The sequence below is a fragment of the Mauremys reevesii genome, linkage group 5 (genome assembly GCF_016161935.1).
Source record: "Mauremys reevesii isolate NIE-2019 linkage group 5, ASM1616193v1, whole genome shotgun sequence".
NCBI classification, from domain to species: Eukaryota; Metazoa; Chordata; order Testudines; family Geoemydidae; genus Mauremys; species Mauremys reevesii.
This window is the reverse complement of record NC_052627.1, coordinates 2,680,742-2,701,934: the sequence shown is the minus strand read 5'-3', so window position 1 is coordinate 2,701,934 and position 21,193 is coordinate 2,680,742. Positions and strand designations below refer to the sequence as shown.

Below are 21,193 nucleotides of genomic sequence, written 5' to 3'. Positions count from 1 at the left end.
AGGTACCGTTGTGGCCAAGGACAGTGGCTCAAACCCCCACTTTGACCAAAATCACCATGGGATCTTTAACACCCGCATGCCGTAGAGACCCGTCATTTCAGAATGAAGCTAGCCAGCTGCTGCAGCACCAGAGAATGAGCATGGCGGGGCGTACAGCACGCTGGGCTTTGCAGTGCTAGCCATCATACACAACCGTGTGCCTACACCTCTGTGATGGTGTGACTCCCACATCCAGCGCTGCTCATCCCAGGTGACGCTCATGCACCCAGTGGCCCCTCATCCCTGATCGACAGGCCCCGGGCGATGGCGTGGCACGGAGCCTCCTGCAGCTGCTCCTCCGGGCCAGCAAGGGTTGCACTGCAGAGGAATGGTGGGTGACCAAGCTGCCTCTCTAGTTCAACCCTCTATCCCCAGGCCGCATGGCGCAGCTGGGGGGAGGTGGCTGGGTGCCCGGTGCCCTACCAGCACAGGAGGTGAGAGGGGTCGTGGGGAGCAGCTCGGGGCTGGAACTAGGAGGCTCATGGAGATCAAACCATCCTGGGTAGCCTGGTGCGGCTGGCCCCCAGAATCCTGGGCAGTGGTCCTTGCTCTGGCCGAGCCTCACGGGAGCTGCTGGGGGAAGCATCGATTTATTTGGGGATCCTAGTCTGAGGACCAGCTGAGCAAACGCACCAGCGGGAGAGCGGAAGGGGGAATGGGTATAGCCTCCCCTTCTAAAAATAACCCTGTAGCAATAGCCCTAAGCAGTGCATAGGGCTCTTGTCCATGCCTGTGCGTGCCATCCTTGCCATCTAGTGTAAGGATCAGGATCATATGTCCCTCCGCCCCATCCCATCACTGGTGGTGGATAACACACACCAGGGTTTCACAGCATGTAAACAGTTTGTGAGGCTCTCACTTGCATTACAGTGGAAGAAAAATGCTCATGTCCCTCTTTAAAAAAAAAAAAGGGGGGGCAGGGGGGAGTAGCTAGGGAAAGCCCTGTCCAGTTCTGAATAGCTAGTAAAAACAAGCTAAGTGCCAAGTCAAATTAATCAGATTCTACAAGAACATAATGTACCTTTGTTCTTTCTGCAGTGACAAACAATATTCCAATAGCTGTGGTGGGCTAACTGATGATGCTAGTCCACAAACAGAGTCTTGGCTTGATGATATTAAGTGTGCATTGAAGGTCATAGAATACCAGGCCTAGAAGGGACCTCAGGTGGTCATCTAGTCCAACCCCCTGCTCAAAGCAGGGCCAATCCCCAGACAGATTTTTGCCCTAGATCCCCAAGTGGCCCCCTCAAGGATTGAGCTCACAACCCTGGGTTTAGTAGGCCAATGCTCAAACCACTGAGCTATCCCTACTTAAATGGATGGGAATATATTAATCCAGATACATTCAAAGCTCAGAAGACACAGGCATTTGCCAAGGAGAACACATTGATATTGGTAGAGAAACACTTATTTTCAGGCTTCTAAAAGGGTGCCTTTAAATAAAGGAGACTAAGATGTTTTGTTTCGAAAGCCATGGCAGTATTCTGTTAATGCAGGCTGGGAAAACTGCAGGAGCACCAATGTGTCGTACTCACCTTGCAGGCAGGGAGCGTTCCTTCTCCTTTACAGAAGGACTGTGATGTTGGAAAACGGAAAGAGTTCCAAAGAAACGGACGATGTCTCTATAAGGTCCCTGCAACGAGCTAACTTCACACACTTTGAGTAGTCACATTGAAGGCAGTGGGGTTACTCAGTGTATAAAGAAAGTGTATGCGTAGCTATTTGCAGGATCAGGGTCTAACTTGATACATTTCTGCAGGGCCGTCTTTAGGATTTATGGGCCCCTATGCAGTATTATTAAACTTGTGCCCCTATGCCCGACGGCAGCCCAGGCTCTCAGCCTGGGGGCGGGGAGAGACAAGGCAGCGAAGGGTACCGAGTCACAGCTCCCGTAGAGACCCCCGTACCCTCTCCCTCACGCAGAATGTGCGGTGCTGGCGCATTCGGCTCTGTGAATACGGCCCCTGCCTAAGGAGACTGCAGCGTGAACTGGGTGTGCAGGAGCCAACCCACTCTCACCTGCTGTCATGGGCGGTGGGTGAAGCTGCCACTTGGGGAAGCCAGCTCCCCAGCCCACCTCTTCTGCCTGTGGCCCCGCGTATACTCCACCCCTGCTCTGCTCCAGGCCCCGCCCCACTCTGCCCAGGCCCCGCCCTCTCCCCACGGTCTCCCTCCTCTCTTCCCTCCCCCTCCCTGATCACCCCCTTCCAGCCAAATCCCTGAACCCAATTGAAGCAAATGACATTTGAAAAAAAACATTCTTCTGCAATTTCTTTCTAAAGAAAATGGAGCATGTTTTCCACTGCATGCCAGAAGTTGAAGACTGGACATGCAGAAGATACCTAATTAAAAGCACTAAACTTGGGAATAAAATATGTCAGTAATGGGTTTTTTGATGTATCCTGAAGTTTGTCAGAGATTTATTTGCAAAGACTTTGTAGTAAGGGCAAGTCAGCTGTCCTGCTGAATACAACATTAAATACATGATGCAGCTCTCCTCTGGTTTACATTTTCTTAATCAGTATTTCTAAACTGATTTTATATTTTAAATGTACTCTTAAGTCTTCATAAAGTACTCATTCCAGATTACTACATATGTAACTCACTGAAACAAAGACATTCTTTTAAATTAATCAGGCACAGAGGTTTAGTGTGTTCATAACAATGTTCACTGCTTTTAGAAAAAGGGAAACTAATTTACTGTGTGATCTCCATAACAACAGACATGTTTATGAAATTTCACCAACTTTAAAAAATATGTTTCCAAAGATTTTAGGCATAACAAAGGATTTTACATCTTACTAAGGTACTGATTTTGCTAGTGGGTTCTCTTAAAACTACTTCATCGGATAGAAGTAAAGAAAGGGAAACTTGTTTGTCCAGCTATCTGGCAGGAAAGGGGTGTTGTCTCTTTAAGGGCTCTCTTCAACAGGGGGGTGAGGGGAGAAAGGGATGGACAGGAAGGACAGGAAGACTTTGGAAGCAAGTTTTTTCTACTATAGTAATTACAATTAAAATGTGTGGTGGTCTTTTGAAGGATTTATTTAAAAAAACTATGTCTGAAGATCCAAGCATTTAAGGCTAAAGCTGAATACTCAGATTGTGCATCTAAAAATCGATGCAAGGATTTTTGAGAGATGTGATTTTAAAATCTTCAGCAACACACTAATGAAATATTTTTAAAGCAAATTTTAAACTAAGGTCCTGTAGACTAACCTGTTCTGAGTAACTATGACCGTGACGCACAACTGGTTTTGTCAGTAAATTCAGAAATTGACAGTATATTCCTGGGGGTTGGCAAATGCCTGTGAAATGGCTTCATTACCCCTTGAATGGCTCTTTAACAGTGTCAGTGTTGTGCCAATAGGTCTGGCAGGCTGGAGGCTTTTTCACTTTTAAGTTACTAGCTCCTCTCCGGAGGAAGACTCACCAGGCTGCAGCAGCTGGCTGTGGGAGCCTGCAGGAAGGGTCAGAACAGGGATAAGAAGAGGCGGGAGGGTGGACACCAAGACCCGGGGGTGCCCCAAATTTTCAGGTGCCCTACGCAGCCGTGTATGCTGCCTATGCCGAAGGACGGCCCTGCATTTCTGAGCCTTTCTATTCCTAGTGCTGGCATAGGCCCCTACTGCATTCATCTTGCTGGAGTTTGACTAATATTTGGGGGTTTTCTCTTATAGCCGCACACAGACAGATTAGTTCTCTTGGTTCCTTGTGTGCTAGCCCTGCAAAACGCTTAATGCTTCATAGGGGGATTCTCTGCAGACGTGTATGCTGAACAGCTACTCACCCTCTTCCTGCTGCACTAGTGAACGTGCTCCTTCTTATTTCACAGGGAAAACCCCAAAGCAAACAGATACTAGTACTGGGCCTGGATGGAGCGGGGAAAACCAGTGTTCTCCACTCACTGGCCACAAACCATGTGAAGCGAAGTACAGCTCCCACAGAGGGCATCAACGCGGTCTGCATCAACACCGAAGAAGCCAAGATGGAATTCTTAGAAAGTAAGTGCGTGCATTTTAATAAGTAACATAAGGAAAACTCTCATTATATTTAATGGGAACTTTGCTTTAGGAAGAACTCTTAGACCCTTCATTTTTTTAATGATTTATTTAGGAAGTTTTAACAAGTTTACAGATCCTTGCCACATAAGTATTAGAAACAAAATAATCATTACAGCAGCGAGTTTTTTGTCTAAAGACACATTATACAGGAATACAGTCATCAGATCTTTCTGTTTAACAGGGTGAGTGAGCGTCATTACAGCACCTACAACATGTCATTTCTAGTGATTTTATTAAATGGAGTGAAATCTCTATACACCTATTTAACAGACCAAACATGTCTATCAAATGGTACTATTCAAAAAAATGGATGGGAGTGCTGGTTTTTTTGCAGTAGTTTCTCTGAGTATAAAATAAAAGGTAACCAAATAGCTGTCTGTCCTCTTTCTATATTGCTGAGTACATAGTTGGTGTATTATTTTTTTCATAACCACAACCTCCCCTTTTTCTAACCATCCCTCTATAAACCCTCCATTTTTAATCCTTCCAATTTCAGAGATGTGCTATCACACTGTCCTCTGGGACACTGTGAAGACACTACGGCTACAGTGCTTATTAACGGATTACATCTTTCTACATTGTTCCTTGCTTAAGAAAATACATTGGCATCAAAGTGCATGTGTGTGTGCACATATGCTAAATGGAAATATGGAGCCAAATTCATTTCTGGCATAGCTCCAGTGAAGTTACACTAGGGATGACTTTGGCTGAGGGTGAGAGAATGCTAATGTAACTCCAGGTAATGACACTGTTGAAGAAAGTTGTGTTTTACAGCTGTGAATTAGTGTTTTTCACTAGAGAACGTGTCTAGCTAAGTACAGTGTTGGGACGAGGGCTAGGCAATCACTCTAAGGCTAGGCAGAATAAGGAATCTCTGATGTTTGTAAAGTTTAAACCACAGGAACTCTAAATGTTCTAATTCTTAATTACCATTATGATGGAGCTCCTTTGAACTCTGGCTAATCCTTTCCTTCCTCCAGACAGGGTGGACTCTGCATGCAGACTGAGTCTACAAACAAAAAACTGCTGTGACCACTTTGGAGGTTTTAAAAACTTAATTTTCACTGGGAAAAATATACAATAGTTCAGTGTATGAAAATAGTCAAGCAACTTTGTTTCTGGCTATAGTACATTCAGGTTATTTATAATATCCGACTGAAACAGTTACTTAATAGGGTCCTGATCCTCAAAGCATCCACTGAGAGGTATTTAGCCCATGCACCTTCCATTGACTTGGAAGGAAGTGGAGGATGCTCTGGCTGAGCTCAGTGCATGCATTATATTAATATCCAAAGCAGTTTTGTAGAGTGGAACTGCTTGGTTCAGGTGACTGGCAATACTTGACAGAACCTTTCATTTCAGAGGTGCCCTTTCCTATCCAGGCCCAGCTGGTAGTAACTGAAGTTTGTTGCTAACTGGTGGCTCTTTAGTGACCTCTGTGAAATGAGATGACTTCGTTCAGTTTCTGTCAGTCAAATCTGTACCTCCCTATCTAATCTATTTACTTATGTGGTCTGTGGTATTTTCTATGTTATGCACACATGCTGAACCAGGAGAATGTTGGCAAACGTTAAAACCGCATTACCAAATCCAGCACACATGTTCCAAGCACATTTTAAAAATACTTATAACTTTTAACAAATCATAACCACCAAAAGGCAGGCCCAGCTGTAACTACGGGATTATCTCTACCCCAAATGTCTAGTTCTTACTATGGACAGTGGATGTGCTAGAGCTGTTAGAGAAAGTGTAAACTTTCTCTTTCTTTATTCTGGAAACTACTGATCTGTTTTGACTAAAATTTAAGCAGAACAATGTCACTCCCAGATGAAGAACAACCCTGCCTATATTCAGCCAGAACAGAAAAGATGAACAAATTGTAAACAACAGAATGGAAACCCTTACGTAACTTTGCTCATGCTCCACCTATAATAATAACTGAATGTACATAGAGACGGGGTTCTGTTCTCTAGAACGGGTGGGGCGTGTTGGCAGGGCAGTGTATAGGTTATGGTATTACCTGTTTACCTCGTTGGTGGATAAATAGAAATTTCCTAGTCTGTCAGGCCAGCATCTTTTATGAGAACTAAAAGGAACTAAGCAAACAGAAATCCAGTATTTAGAAAATATAGGGCCAGATTTTAAAGGTATTCAGTTGCCTAGTGGGATTTTCAAAAGTGTCTATGCAAGGTCGGTTGATTTTTAAATCAGTGATTTAAATTAGCAAGCAGGAAGCAATTTTAATTTTGTTTTGTATTTGTACTTTTTAGTTATATTCCTAAAGAAAGGCTGAAGTATATTTTGGTACTACTGTTTTGCTAACCAGGAGAATATATCATAGCTATACATAGTTATTTAAGCAATTATATAGCTTTGCTTACATTTACTCAGATTCTTAATTTTTACTTCTTATTATGTTAGAAAATATGGACACATTTCTCCTTTACTAGATTATAATTATTTGTTTACTTGTGATCTATGTCAGGCTGCATTTGGATGGAAAGTGGAATTTAATTAAATGCACAAAATCAGCATTTTAAAATTTTCTGTTAGCTAAATAAAACTACCTTGCTAGATTCATGAGGGGAAAAAATTAAGTTGATCAAAACATGTTTTGTTTCTAAAACTGATTTAATAAACAAAGAAAGAATGATCTATAGCTAGTGCATTGAACTGATTGATTCTGCTCGCCATGTCCTTCAAGATTTTAGAACTAGCAGATCTCAACCTCTCATGCTTCAGTTTTATTCATAGATAGGTAAAACAACTTTCCTCCTTTTTTTCAGCTCCTAGTTGTTTTTTTAACTTTGAATGAGCTAGTCATTTAACTGAACTAATTGAATAAACTGAAATAAAGAAAATATTCTCTCTGCACCTGCAGAAGAGGCTACTGCTGTCTCGCACTATTGCTGTTTAGCACTTCAGCAAACTCTGCTTAGCCAGAGACTTACACCAGTTCAGTGGTCTGACTTTCTTTAAAACTTGGCAGCAAACAGGTATTGCTTGAATATTATTTTTTTATGTAATGAAAATAATTTAAATAGTTTATAGTAAAGTTTGGGCCTTAACCGAAATTGTCATTATATGAGATTTGTTTGAACAGATATACTTTGTTTCTTTTTAAAAAAATTACCTTCAATAAAAAAATTGATATTTTTTTAAAAATCTCGTTATCCAGCTGGCTTTTTAGGCATTTAGGTACTTTCAAAAATACCACTAGGAGCTTAAATACCTTTAAAATCTGTGTGCCACTGTGTCACTATCTCCATAGCAATTAATGATGTGTCTGTGGGAGAGGCCACTGTACTAGTTCCAGACTGGGAGCACCTGACTCCTGGTGGTAGAGTAGGATTTAAAGGACGCAGCAATCCTTAGCATTCATGAGGAAGAAGGGAGTTAGAGAGAGGAAGGATGGCCCAGTAGCTAGGGCAAGCCTAGGACTTGAGCGATCTGGGTAAATTCCTTGCTCTGATACAGACAATGTGTGACTTTGGGCAGACCACTTAGGCTCCCCATCTGTAAAATGGGAATTATTTGGGGAAAGTTCTCTGGCCTGTGTTATACAGGAGGTCAGACTAGATGATCACAGTGGTCCCTTCTGGCCTTGCAGCTTATAAAAAGTTGGACCAATAGCACTTCCTTACCTGATGGAGGGGAGAGGTGCTCAGGTACTGTGCTAATTGGGGCCAAGTAAGTACCATAAATTGGAAAAAAAAATGGAACTTCCCTTGTAATAATTTTGCTTTCCCATGCAGGCTAATGCGTCTGCATCCTCTGGGTCCAGAAGTACATTATCGGACTCTCAGATAACAGCTTCATAACTGATTACATATCCTGTATAAGACACATCATTTTTTATGCAAAAGAATAAACGGACACAAATCTGACATCAGGAATCATAACACTCAAAAACCAGTAGGAGAACACTTCAATCTCTCTAATCACTCAGTGACAAACGTTAAGGTGACAATTTTGCAACAGAAAAGCTTCAAAAACAGACTTCAGCGAGAAGCTGCTGAACTTGAGTTAATATGCAAACTAGATACCTGTCTTAGGTCTCACCCCCACTCTGAACTTTAGGGTACAGATGTGGGGACCTGCATGAACACCTCTAAGCTTAACTACCAGCTTAGATCTGGTCTCGCTGCCACCATCCAGGTGTCTGAGTTATCTGGAGGAAACTGTCTCCCCCCCCCAAAACCTTCCCCTCCCTGGGTAGCCTTGAGAGACTCCTCCACCAATTCCCTGGTGAGTCCAGATCCAATTCCCTTGGATCTAAAAAACAGGGAAAAAATCAATCAGGTTCTTAAAAAGAAGGCTTTTAACTAAAGAAAAGAAAGGTAAAAGAAAAAACCTCTGGGAGACATCAGACAAGCTGATCTCACAGACAACAGATTTAAAACACAGGATGTTCCCCTGGGCAAAAACCTTAGTACACACAAGAATACCCAAATTTGATTACTCCCCTAATTGCACAAAGACAAGTTACAAAAGAAAATAAACATAAACCTATTTATTCCTTTCTAAAACTTACTACTCTGATAAGAGGCTGGTTCCTTGATCTTTTTCACTCCAACTGAAACTGACTCTAACAAAGGAAACTTCCCTCCTTCCTTTTGAAACATCTTGTTCCCCCGTTGGTTCCTCTGGTCAGGTGTCAGCTAGGCTAGGTGAACTTCTTAACTCTTTGCAGGTAAAAGTTGCATTAACCCTTAACTATCTGTTTATGACAATACCATTAACTTAGGTTTGAACAGAGACTGGGAATGGCTCGGTCATTACACTAATTGAATTTTTTTCCCCATGTTAAAGTATCCTCACACCTTCGTGTCAACTGTCCGAAATGGGCCATCTTGATTATCACTTCTAAAGTTTTTCTCCCCTGCTGATAATAGCTTATCTTAATTAATTAGCCTCTTACAGTTGGTATGGGTACTTCCACCTTTTCATGTTCTCTGTATGTATCTATATCTTCTTACCTTATGTTCCATTTTATGCATCTGATGAAGTGGGCTGCAGCCCATGAAAGCTTATGCTCAAATACATTTGTTAGTCTCTAAGGTGCCACAAGGACTCCTGTTCTTTTTGCTGATACAGACTAACACGGCTGCTACTCTGAAACCTAGCATTTTTAGTGACGCAATTAGAATAAATCTTTTAAGTTTTCCCTTTGGAGCTCTGAAAATGGCTAGGGAGACTCTCCTTCTGAGGTCTCTGTTCTCAGAAGAGGCTGCTGGGAACTAAAAAGAAGCTTCTAACTGCAAAAACCTTGCAGCATGTGCAATGGTTCTCCTAGTGGAAATAAAACCTATTAAGATCAAGGGCCTAGTTTGCCACTCTAGTCTGATGGAACTCCAGTGAGGAATTTGGGGGTTGTGTGATTCCTGGTGAAAAGCTTCTGGGCTGGGGAGCAAGGGATCTCTGTCCCCTCCTTAAAACAGGGAAGTCTCCTCCCTGGGGACAAAAAGTCTCCACTGCTTCCTCGGTGCCCCAATCCCAGCTGTTTTTTCTGCAGTTCCCAAACCTTCCAGCCTCCCTCCACAACTTCTGTGGCCAGGTCTGTGTTTTCAGAAGAAAATTCCAGGGCTTGCTGAAAATCTAGAAGCTGCATAAAACAGATTGACTTTCAAATCAATATAAATCAAAGATATCATCATGGCTGGTGTTATCTGTGTTTGTGTTTAATTCAAGGAATCCTCCTTTATCGAATGTACCTGAAGCTGCTCCAAAATTTCTAGCCTGCACTGGACCTTGGCCCTTGCTGCAGATTTTAGATCCAGCTTGGTGCCCAATAAACAGACAGGGCCCTGCATTTAAGCAGATGTGACCTTCCTCCCCCCAAACAAGCAGCCACCTGGTGAAGAATTCCACACCCCTTTGACCAATATGAAGCATTATGCAAAGGATTTGAAGTCAGTTGTATGCTGACATCACAGGCCTGGTCTGCACTGGAGGTTTTTCTACCTTGAGTTAATTAATTGCCAATTAACTCAAGATTGTGAACATCTTGGCCTGGTGTTCAGTAGGAGAAATGGTGTGTTCTTAACCTGAATAAGATAACTTTTGGTCTGTCTTCGCTGCACAGTTAACCTGGGCTCTTACGTGGGTGTTAGCCCATGGAAAAGCAGCTGAGTTGGGTTTGGAGCCTGGGCGAGAACCCAGGCTCCAGTTTATGCTGGAGTAGCTTGTGTTCGTTCTCTGAACCAGGGGCAGAGTTGTGGCGTTGGGGAAAAAGCTGAGCTACCACCGTCTGTCATTGCCCGTCCACCCAAAAGTCAGGGCCCACCCAAATTTCCACTCCTAGCCATGCCACTGCTCTGAACTGGCATAAGCTATACCAGTAGAAGCACTTCTATACCAATATAGCCGTGCCCACAGCAGAAGGTGCGTTCAACTGGCAGAACCTGTAAGTGTAGCCCAGGCCTGAGCTCACTTGAGTTAAGAACACACCTTTTGTCCTAGTGAAGGCACCCCTTTGAAAGGCTCGTTTGTTCTAGGCTACAAACGATTGTCAGTTGTCCCAGGAAAATGGCTCTGCCAAACTACAAACATTCAGTGGGTTAAAGTACCTTGAGTTAATGGACAGTCAGTTAACTTGAGGTACAAAGGTCTGGTGAAGACATCTAAAAACAAGCTGCTGTTTTCCAGGCCTCAGTTATTCCACAGTAGTACCCAAGATGGCTGATCTCGTGTGTAAGGGGGACCGACCCTTGTTCCACAATTGTGTGAATGCCCTGTGAGTTCAGATATACAAATACAATGCAGCAAAACCACTGCCGAGGTGCCAGGGGCTTCCCACAATCCACATGAACCCCACACATGCAGTCAGAAGCCGGTCGGGTGACTGTGTGTTTAGCCGTATAGTCCAGGCTTACCTGTGTAGTAATACAGTATGTATAATAGCCTAGCCGTGTATCCCAGTTGAAGTCTGTGGGAATCTGGATGCACAGTAGGTGCAGGATTGTGCTTCCTCAGTGCATATACTGCTGTGCCCTGCCATGCGGGAGAACCCAGATCTTATTCCTAGCTCTGTTGTCACACTACCCTGCGGAGCAGATACAGGAGGGACTTTGGAAGCCATATGTCCAGACCTAGGACTTGTCTACACTACCACTTCACTTGATGTAACTTGTGTCGCTCAGGGGTGTGAAAAAGCCACCCCGAGTGACGCAAGTTACGTTGACTTAAAGCGGTGTCCACACCGTTGTGGTGGAGTAATTATGCCGACATGAAAGCGCTCTCCTGTTGGCATAGCACATCTTCAGGCGTTCTACAGCGGTGCAGTTGTGCTGATATAGTGTGGTAGTGTAGACTATCCCCGAAGCAGTGCCTCTTGCCATTCAGCTGGGCTCCCCCAGGAGAACAGCTTCTCTGAGCCAGGAGGCACTGGTGCTGCAACAGGCACCTGGGGCTGGGAAGTGTCAAGCAGAGTAGAAAGGTTGGGTGTGAACACAGGACAGAACTATTGCTGGCTCTGACATTGACTCTTTCCCCTTTATGGCTCTGAAAAACCCTCTTCCCCTCTGTGCGTCAATCTCCCTGTCTGTGTATTACCCCTGAGTGTGATTGTGAGGATCAGTCAGGCCGACGTTTGCAAATGTGCATACTCACTTTAGATAGCCACCATGACGCACCGAGGGGCCTGATTTCCAGAGGTGCGGAGCACCCACAGCCTCCATTCTAATCAGTTAGAGTTTTGCACCTCTGAAAATCAAGCCCCAGATGTCTTATGTTGGAAGGACGGGGGCCCAACTCAGTGACCATTTGTGAAATATTTGGCCCCCATGTTTGCAAAGCATGCTATAAATGCAACATATTTATAGTTGTAATAATCCACTGAGGCGTTCTGTTGTTCAGCACTCTGTTAGTAATTAGTTGAAATTCTATGGCCTGTGTTAAACAGGAGATCAGACTAGGTGTTCTAATTGTTCCTTAATATACATCAGCCTCCACTTGAGCATTGCACTGACTTTGAAGTTTGCCTAAGAGGAAGCTTGTACATTCTGATCCTCTGGTCTCTTAAAAGAGTGGATCAGGCAAGCTGCACAGAGTAGCAGTGCATGATCACACCTGTGACAGACCCCTTGTACTGGGGGACTGCTCCTACTGAAATCCACAGGCAATGCAAAAGTCCTCTTTGCAGACTGGAGCAGGCTGAGCTCAGTTATGTTACTGGTGGGTGACTCAGCTGAGTAGTTGGGAGGTATAGTGTTGCAGCCCTTATACTGGAGACAGCTTAACTCAGGATCTAGAAGATATTAGGGTCGGTAAAATGTATCCGAAGCAATGATCTTCACCTCTTGTACAGGAATAGTTCTGTGAGCTCACTGGGATTTTCTTCTTAAGCACCTATGGCTGTGCATCTTGACTGTAGTAGGGAGAGCTCAGCACTTCTGAAAAAAACAGGTCCGGGATATCTCAAGTCAGATCCCCAAACCGAGAGACCCCCAGAACTAGAGGAAAGGTTTGAAAACATTAGGCCTTAATAAAGAGCAAGCACTTGGACGTAGTCTTTTGTAGGAATGTTTTCAGGGAGAGAATCTGCTCTTCTGTCTAGCTTCCCTTACTCCCTTTCCCCAACAAACAGAGAGAGAGAGAGAGACTGAGGGCAGCTTAACATTTGAAAAATAAGAGGATGGTATTTTGATTAGGTGCCTTTATATTTAGGAACTGTTAAGTGATAACAAAAGTACATAAAATCAAATATTCTCTAATCTGAATATCTTGTGTTCACATTGCATATCTTCAAGTATCAGAGGGGTAGCCGTGTTAGTCTGGTTCTGTAGAAGCAGCAAAGAATCCTGTGGCACCTTATAGACTAACAGATGTTTTGCAGCATGAGCTTTCGTGGGTGAATACCCACTTCTTCGGATGCAAGCAGTGGCTGCATTGCTTGGGTTACTAACAGAGTGCTCGGCCATACTGTTCTCTTTCAGTTGGGGGCAGCGAATCTTTGCGTTCCTATTGGAAGATGTACCTGCCTAGGGTTCTGGTGCTGATCTACGTTGTGGATTCAGCAGATCATGAGCGCTTCCCTTTGGCTAAACAGCTTCTTCATCAGTTGATCCAAAATGACTCCACTCTGCCCGTGGTGATCCTAGCCAATAAACAGGTAAAAGGGAAACTTAACCCTCTCCAAACACATTTGAATCTTTCAAGGCCAGGTATTTCAGAAGCTGGTCTTCAGTTTGTGCTTCCCAATTGCAGATGAAAACAATCTCAGGATTGGTTTTGCACTCACAGTTTAGGTCAGGTGCTTAGATATCCATATGACCTAAGTGGGCGTGTAAATAATTGTGTGTGCAATTTGCAGGTGCAAAAATGGAGAACTGGCTAACCCTGGTTGACAGTTTGGACCTGAAGGCTCAGCAATGTGTCTGTACAGTGTCATGGGAAAATATTATTTAATTTAGAGGCTGGAGGGCATTTATCTATATGTTTCACGTTACCTACTAGGATCCATTTAGTGGATCCCATTTTTATATTAGGCACTTTGTGTTTCATAGAATGGGTGCATAGCTGAAGGAATGTGGAAACTGCAATATGCTTTCTCTCAGCTAGACACATTTTCTCCTACTTAATGCACTAAAATACAGAAGATAACTTTGAATTCCTTGGCTTCTCTGTGCCCTGAATTGAATCACACCCATATTATATCAATATGACAAAGAAAATGCCTGTTTTTTTCTAAAACAAGATACTCTTTATCTTACTAAAACCCTGTTTGTTTCTTCTGCTTTGCCTCAGATTTTCTAACAACTTGACTTTTACTTGGGCTGTGCATCTGTCTGATGGGTGTGCACTTCCACAAATCCACTGGGTCACGTTACCAGCGGGGACTCTCAAGTGCAGGGATGGGCCTTGGTGTCAGAGACACTGGAACAGCATAAAACAGGATCATGCCCTTGGAGTGTATGCTTTCATGCCAGAGACAAATTAGAATGGAGCTAGCCAGATTTTCAAAAGACCAACGGGTTTTGGGAGCACAAATCACAGAGACAATAGGAATTTATGCTCTGAAATCCATTAGGCACTTTTGAAAATCTTCCCCTCAATTCACAGTATTCACTCTCAATTATCCAAATGTACTGGTCTTTGCCTCAGAGACTGAATGGGATAATTGGTGTTTATAAGGGATGCAAGTAACAGAGTTGTTTTGTCTTTGTTGGTCAGGATCTCAAAGGTGCCTGTTGCATCACAGACATTCATGATGCTCTGGCATTGTCTGAAATGGGAGATGAGAGAAAAATGTTCCTGATTGGAACCCACGTTGCAGAGGATGGCTCCGAGATCTCTTCCAGCATGCAGGATGCCAAGGAACTGATCACGCAGCTGGTTTCAGAAACTCAATGACAACTGTTCTCCTGGGAGCAGTAATGGGATACTGTGTTATTGTATTGCCAGCTTGCAGCCACAATAGTTTCACTTTCAAATCAAATATGTGGCATTATTTTTCCTAACGCATGGAGTTTATATGAAAATGATGTCAATTTGTTATGGACATCTGTTTTATTTACGGTTTGCAGTTTAAAATATCTTTGAAAAGCAGTGTAAATATTTGTAGGGTGGGGGAAGTTTCAATAAGACAGATTTAATGGGAGATGCAGTTTAGAAACAATGAGCCAGATCCTCAGCTGGTATAAATCAACCTTATTCAATTAACTTCAATTACATGACACTGATTTATACCAGCTGAGCCTGAAATTGTTTGTTTTTATGTTTTACAAAATCCTAACAACATGATTTCTGCACTTAAAACTAGGAAAACTTTCCTCCACAGTGTTGGGAAGGTTCAGATTGTTCAGAAGTGGCTAGCAGGTTTGGATGCCCCAGTTTCTGAGTGTCCCGCTTGGCACCTTTGAGAAGGGCTGTTTCTCAGAGGGGGGCCATTCGTCACTTTCTGGAAATCGGGCCCTTTTAAGGTGCCTTGAGTTGAGCACCCAAAATCACTAATCCCCTTTGAAAATCTTGGCTTGCAGCCTTTTGTTAGAGTGTGAAAACCAGGAAGTGAAACTGAGAAGGTAGAAACCACTAAGGGTTTCTTTGCCTATAGAAGATAGTTTCAACAGTATAACTTACAGTGTGAATTTAAACCTGTTTAGTTAGTGATGCAAACAGCTCTTACTTTAGTTTAAGAGTGGCTTATTTTGGTTTAGTTTAATTCAACTAGGAACCTGTTTAAGCTAAACTGAAATTAGCCATTCTTATACCAGATAAAGCTATCCAGACACCCCTCTTGTGTTAGTTTAACTCTATTGGTTTCAAAGACAAGCCCTAAACTAAGTCAAATGCCAAAAGTAAACAAACAATATCAAAGATGAAAAATAAATCACATTTTAAAAATTATTTTGGTTATTTACAGATAAGGAAAACAATTTGTTCATTATGTTCATCTTGCCATTGTCTCTTTAATTTAAAGAATGTACCTCCTTAATAAGAATATTTAGAAAATACTGTAAATACCAAACCAAGGTTTTGTAACAGCAGATTCTGTACAAAGGTTTTGTAGCAGCAGCCTTTCCATTTGTCCACTGAAACAGTTATATAAAGCAGAACATTTTATCGTAGTCACATGTCTGAGTTCATTTTTCTGACCAGACTGCTCAGCTGATATTCCAGAACATCCCAGTGGTCTGGTAGAGTTAGTTTTCAGTTGTATTACACTCTGGTATTGTTAATGTCAAAATCCTGGTCCCAGCCTTCCCACTCTCTTTCTCCAAAGGCCTCTTTTCCTCTGCTTTGCACACATCTCCTGTTCTAGGCTGCTGCTTCACCTCCCACCTCCTGGACTCAGCTCAGGCAGCTAGCACTCTCCCCCTGGTGAACAGTGACTGCCTGCAACCATTCCTTGGGCCACTCCTGTTAGTTGATTGGCTGGGGAAAGGAAGGGGGTTCAAACTCTCTCTAATGCTGCTTGTTGGGGAGGGTAAGTGTGTTCATTTCAAACCTCAGCCTCTGTCCAGTTTCCAACCTCACCATTCCGCCTGTATAGTGCTGAACCCCTAGCTCCAGGAGCAGAACTGACCCAAAATATTGGCCTTTACTGACTTAAAGAACAGACCAACACTGATTTTTCTGCCAGATAGACTACTGGAGCAGAACTTGAACCAAATTCGGTGACACCAGTACTGCTTTGTTTCCCTGCCCTTTGCCCTAAACTGAGCAAGAGGTGATGATAGCTCAAAACAGAGGTTATGGACTTAATACAGAAATTACTGGGTAAAATTCTTTGGCCTGTGAGCTATGCAGAAGGTCAGATTGACTGATCATAATGGTATCTTCTGGCCTTAGAACAGAAGAACGGCCAGACTGGATCAGACCAAAGGTCCATCTAGCCCAGTATCCTGCCTTCTGACAGTGGCCAATGCCAGGTGCCCCAGAGCGAATGAACTGAACAGGTAATGATCAAGTGATCCATCCCCTCTCGCCCATTCCCAGCTTCTGGCAAACAGAGGCTAAGGACATCCCTGTCCATCCTGGCTAATAGCCATTGATGGACCTATCCTCCATGAACTTACATAGTTCTTTTTTGAACCCTGGTATAGTCTTGGCATTCACAACATCCTCTGGCAAGGAGTTCCACAGGTTGACTGTGCATTGTGTGAAAAAATACTTCCTTTGGTTTGTTTTAAATCTTCTGCCTACTAACTTAGTTTGGTGACCCCTAGTTCTTGAGAAGGAGTAAATAACACTTCCTTATTTACTTTCTCCACACCAGTCATCATTTTATAGACTTCTATCATATCCCCCCTTAGTAATCTCCTTTCCAAGCTGAAAAGTCCCAGTCTTATTAATCTCTCCTCATAAGGAAGCTGTTCCATACCCTTCATCATTTTTGTTGCCCTTTTCTGAACCTTTTCCAATTCCAATATATCTTTTTTTTGAGATGGGTATTCATATTTTCAGAGAACTATCCACAATCTTTCTTGAGTGGTAACAGCTAATTTAGACCCCATCATTTTATATGTATAGTTGGAATTATGTTTTCCAATGTGCATTACTTTGCATTTATCAACATTGAATTTCATCTGCAATTTTGTTGCCCAGTCACCCAGTTTTGAGAGATCCTTCTGTAGCTCTTTGCAGTCTGCCTGGAACTTAACTGTCTTGAGTAGTTTTATATCATCAGCAAATTTTGCCACCTCGCTGTTTACCCCTTTTTCTAGATCATTTATGAATATGTTAAATAGGACTGGGCTTAGTACAGACCTCTGGGGGACACCTCTTACTTACCTCTCTCTATTCTGAAAACTGACAATTTATTCCTAACATTTGTTTCCTATCTTTTAACCAGTTACCAGTCCATAAAAGGACCTTCCCTCTTATCCCGACAGCTTACTTTGCTTAAGAGCCTTTGGTGAGGGACCTTGTCAAATGCTTTCTGAAAATCTAAGTACACTATATCCACTGGATCCCCCTTGTCCACATGCTTGTTGACCCCCTTAAAGAGTCTAGTAGATTGGTGAGGCATGATTTCCTTTACAAATACCATATTGACTCTTCCCCTACAAATTATGTTCATCTATGTGCCTGACAAGTCTGTTCTTTACTATAGTTTCAATCAGCTAGCCCGGTACTGAAGTCAGGCTTACCGGCCTGTTATTGTCGGGATCATCTCTGGAGCCCTTTTTAAAAATTGGTGTCACATTAGCTATTCTCCAGTCATTTGGTACAGAAGCTGATTCAAATGATAGGTTACAGACTACAGTTAGTAGTTCTGCAATAATCTGGGACAATTCTTCAGATCTGTCATCTAAAAAGAATGGCTCGGGTTTGGGAATCTCCCTCACATCCTCAGCCATGAAGATCAATGCAAATAATTCATTTAGTTTCTCCGCAATGGCCTTATCATCCTTGAGTGCTCCTTTAGCATCTTGATCGTCCAGTGGCTCCACTGGTTGTTCAGCAGGCTTCCTGCTTCTGATGTACTTAAACATTTTTTTTGCTATTACTTTTTGAGTCTTTGGCTAGCTGTTCGAATTCTTTTTTGGCCTTCCTAATCATAGTTTTACTCTTCATTTGCCAGAGTTTATGCTCTTTTCTATTTTCCTCACTAAGATTTAACTTCCACTTTTAAAGGATGCCTTTTTGCCTCTCACTGCTTCTTTTACTTTGTTGTTTATCCACAGTGACACTTCTTTGGTTCTCTTACTATGTTTTTTAATTTGGGGGATACATTTAAGTTGAGCCTCTATTATGGTGTTTTTAAAAAGTTTCCATGCAACCTGCAGGGATTTCACTTTTTGCGCTGTACCTTTTAATTTCAGTTTAACTAACTTCTTCATTTTTATATTATGTAATCCCCCTTTCTGAAATTAAGTGCTACCATTTTGGGCTGCTGTGGTATTTTCCCCGTCACAGGGATGTTAAATTGCCAGGGCCCGTGCTTTGAGAGAAGTCTGTGTCCATGTCCTCATCACTATTGTGATCGCACTGTCGTTGCCTCCTCGCCTGCTTTTGCAGGTTCTGGTTATACTGCAGGATCATGCACAAGGTGTTTACAATGCTCACAACAGCAGCGGTGAGCTGAGCGGGCTCCATGCTTGCCGTGGTATGGCATCTGCAGGACAGCAGGAGAGCAGAGTTGCAGCAGAAGCGGTGGAGACGACGGATGCCACAAGAATAGATATTTATACCAATCGACAAGAGGACCTGCGAGGTGGATTCATGGCACCAGGAGAGCAGAGTTGCAGCGGAAGCAGTGGATGACTGAGCTCATTTACTCTATTGAGCGCAGTCATCATTTACTCAATTGAAACTGAGCTCATTTACAACAGCAGGAGAGCAGAGTTGCAGTGGAAGCGGTGGATGACAATGGTTTGCAGACCTACTGCACCGTCTGCTGCCAGCAGCACCCAGTACACAACAGCAGCAGTGACGGTGAGCTGAGCTGAGCGGGCTCCATGCTTGCTGTGGTATGGCGTCTGCACGGAAAAAAGGCATGAAACGATTGTCTGCCGTTGCTTTCACGGAGGGAGAGGCGACTGATGACATGTACCCAAAACCACCCGCAACAGTGTTTTTGCCCCATCAGGCATTGGGAGCTTAACCCAGAATTCCAATGGGCAGCGGAGACTGCGGGAACTGTGGGATAGTTACCCACGGTGCACCACTCCGTGAGTCGATGCTAGCCACGGTAGTGAGGATGCACTCCGCCGACCTACTGCACTTAGTGGGGACATATACGATTGACTATATAAAATCACTTTCTAAAGATCGATTTCTATAAATTCGACCTAATTTTGTAGTGTAGACATACCCAATCTATGAATTGGAGACTTCGTTTTCTTCCAGCTAGGACAGGCACAAGGGACAGAAACAAGGGACAAACATTACAGCAGCCATAGCCATGACAAATTCATAGACAACTCCAAGAGAATTTTTTAAAATCTTTAAAAAAACATGCTTAAATTGGAAGCAGTTGAAAGAGAAGACCATGGGGATGCAGTATTATCAATCTCGAGCACTCAGAATTCATGAGTTAGGCCCCCAAAATTACAAGATTTTAAAAATAACTTTTGGGTTCCTTTTCTTTGCCTTCTGGTGTCATAGGCTTTAGGGGCCACGTTTTAAAGCCTTTTTTCATATCCACAAGGGCTAGAAACTTATTTTTAAAGTGAATGCTGAGATTCTCAAAGTAATCACAACTCCAGAAGCTGGGTTTTTAGAGAAAGCATTGAATATCATGAGACTCGTGATGAAGTTGTGAGAGATGGCAACACTGGGACTGCAATACTGTTAGAAGAAAAAAATATGCCATTCCTAACAGACAGGGCAGAGCCCTGAAGCCATCTGCTAATTTAAAAGAATATTTGACATTATTTTAATATATGATCAGAGATGGGAGAGTAGGGAAAAAATGCCAGTGCAAAGAATTCCTTCTCTGTAAAAACAGTTTATGATCTATAGCAGGGGTTCTCAAACTGGGGGTTGGGACCCCTTAGGGGGTTGTGAGGTTATTACATGGGGGGTCGGGAGCTGCCAGCCTCCACCCCAAACCCCGCTTCGCCTCCAGCATTTATAATGGTAGTAAATATATAAAAAGTGTTTTTAATTTATAAGGGGGGGTCGCACTCGGAGGCTTGCTATGTGAAGGGGGTCACCAGTACAAAAGATTGAGAACCACTGATCTATAGACAGAGTCTGCATGGACACTTCTAAGCTTAATTACTAGCTTAGATCTGGTAACACTGCCACCATCCAGAAATTTCAGTGTCTGGATCACTTTCTGTCTCCCCAAAACCTTCCCCTCCCTGGGCAGCCTTGAGAGGCTTTTTCACCAAGTTCCTGGTGAACACTGATCCAACCCCTTGGATCTTAACACAAGGAGAATTTAACCATCCCCCCTCCCTTCCCCCACCAATTCCTGGTGAGTCCAGATCCAATCCCCTTGGATCTTAACACAAGGAAAAAATCAATCAGGTTCTTAAAAAGAAAGCTTTTAATTAAAGAAAGGTAAAAATGATCTCTGTAAAATCAGGATGGAAAATACTTTACAGGGTAATCAGATTTATATAGCCCAGAGGAACCCCCTCTAGCCTTAGGTTCAAAGTTACAGCAAACAGAGGTAAAATCCTCTCAGCAAAAAGGAACATTTACAGGTTGAGAAAACAAACATAAGACTAACACGCCTTGCCTGGCTGTTACTTACAAGTTTGAAACATGAGAGACTGATTCAGAAAGATTTGGAGAGCCTGGATTGATGTCTGGTCCCTCTTAGTCCCAAGAGTGAACAACCCCCCAAAACAAAAAGCACAAACAAAAGACTTCCCTCCACCAAGATTTGAAAGTATCTTGTCCCCTCATTGGTCCTCTGGTCAGGTGTCAGCCAGGTTTCCTGAGCTTCTTAACCCTTTACAGGTAAAAGAGACATTAACCCTTAACTATCTGTTTATGACAAGGGTGCATAACTGATAGCAAGCTGATGGCATGCTTGATCTTAATTCATTGTCAGTAACCGTGGTTTTCAAATTCTCTCCCTGTTAGTAGGGTAAGAGACTAGACTTTTAAGGCCAGAAGGGACCATCACAATCATCTAGTCTGACCTCCTGCACACTGCACTCCACAGAATCTCACCCCACCTCCCCCGCCAA

General features: G+C 43.1%; 1 protein-coding gene across 1 annotated transcript; it reads left to right on the top strand.

Annotated features, from left to right (window-relative positions):
- Positions 1-345: 345 nt before the first annotated feature.
- ARL9 (ADP ribosylation factor like GTPase 9) lies at positions 346-16,465 on the top strand. The gene is made up of 4 exons (XM_039539717.1): positions 346-473; positions 3,872-4,040; positions 13,037-13,212; positions 14,274-16,465. The coding sequence occupies exons 1-4, from the start codon at positions 420-422 to the stop codon at positions 14,451-14,453; spliced, it is 579 nt and encodes a 192-aa protein (XP_039395651.1). The 5' UTR covers positions 346-419; the 3' UTR covers positions 14,454-16,465.
- The last annotated feature ends 4,728 nt before the right edge of the window (positions 16,466-21,193 follow it).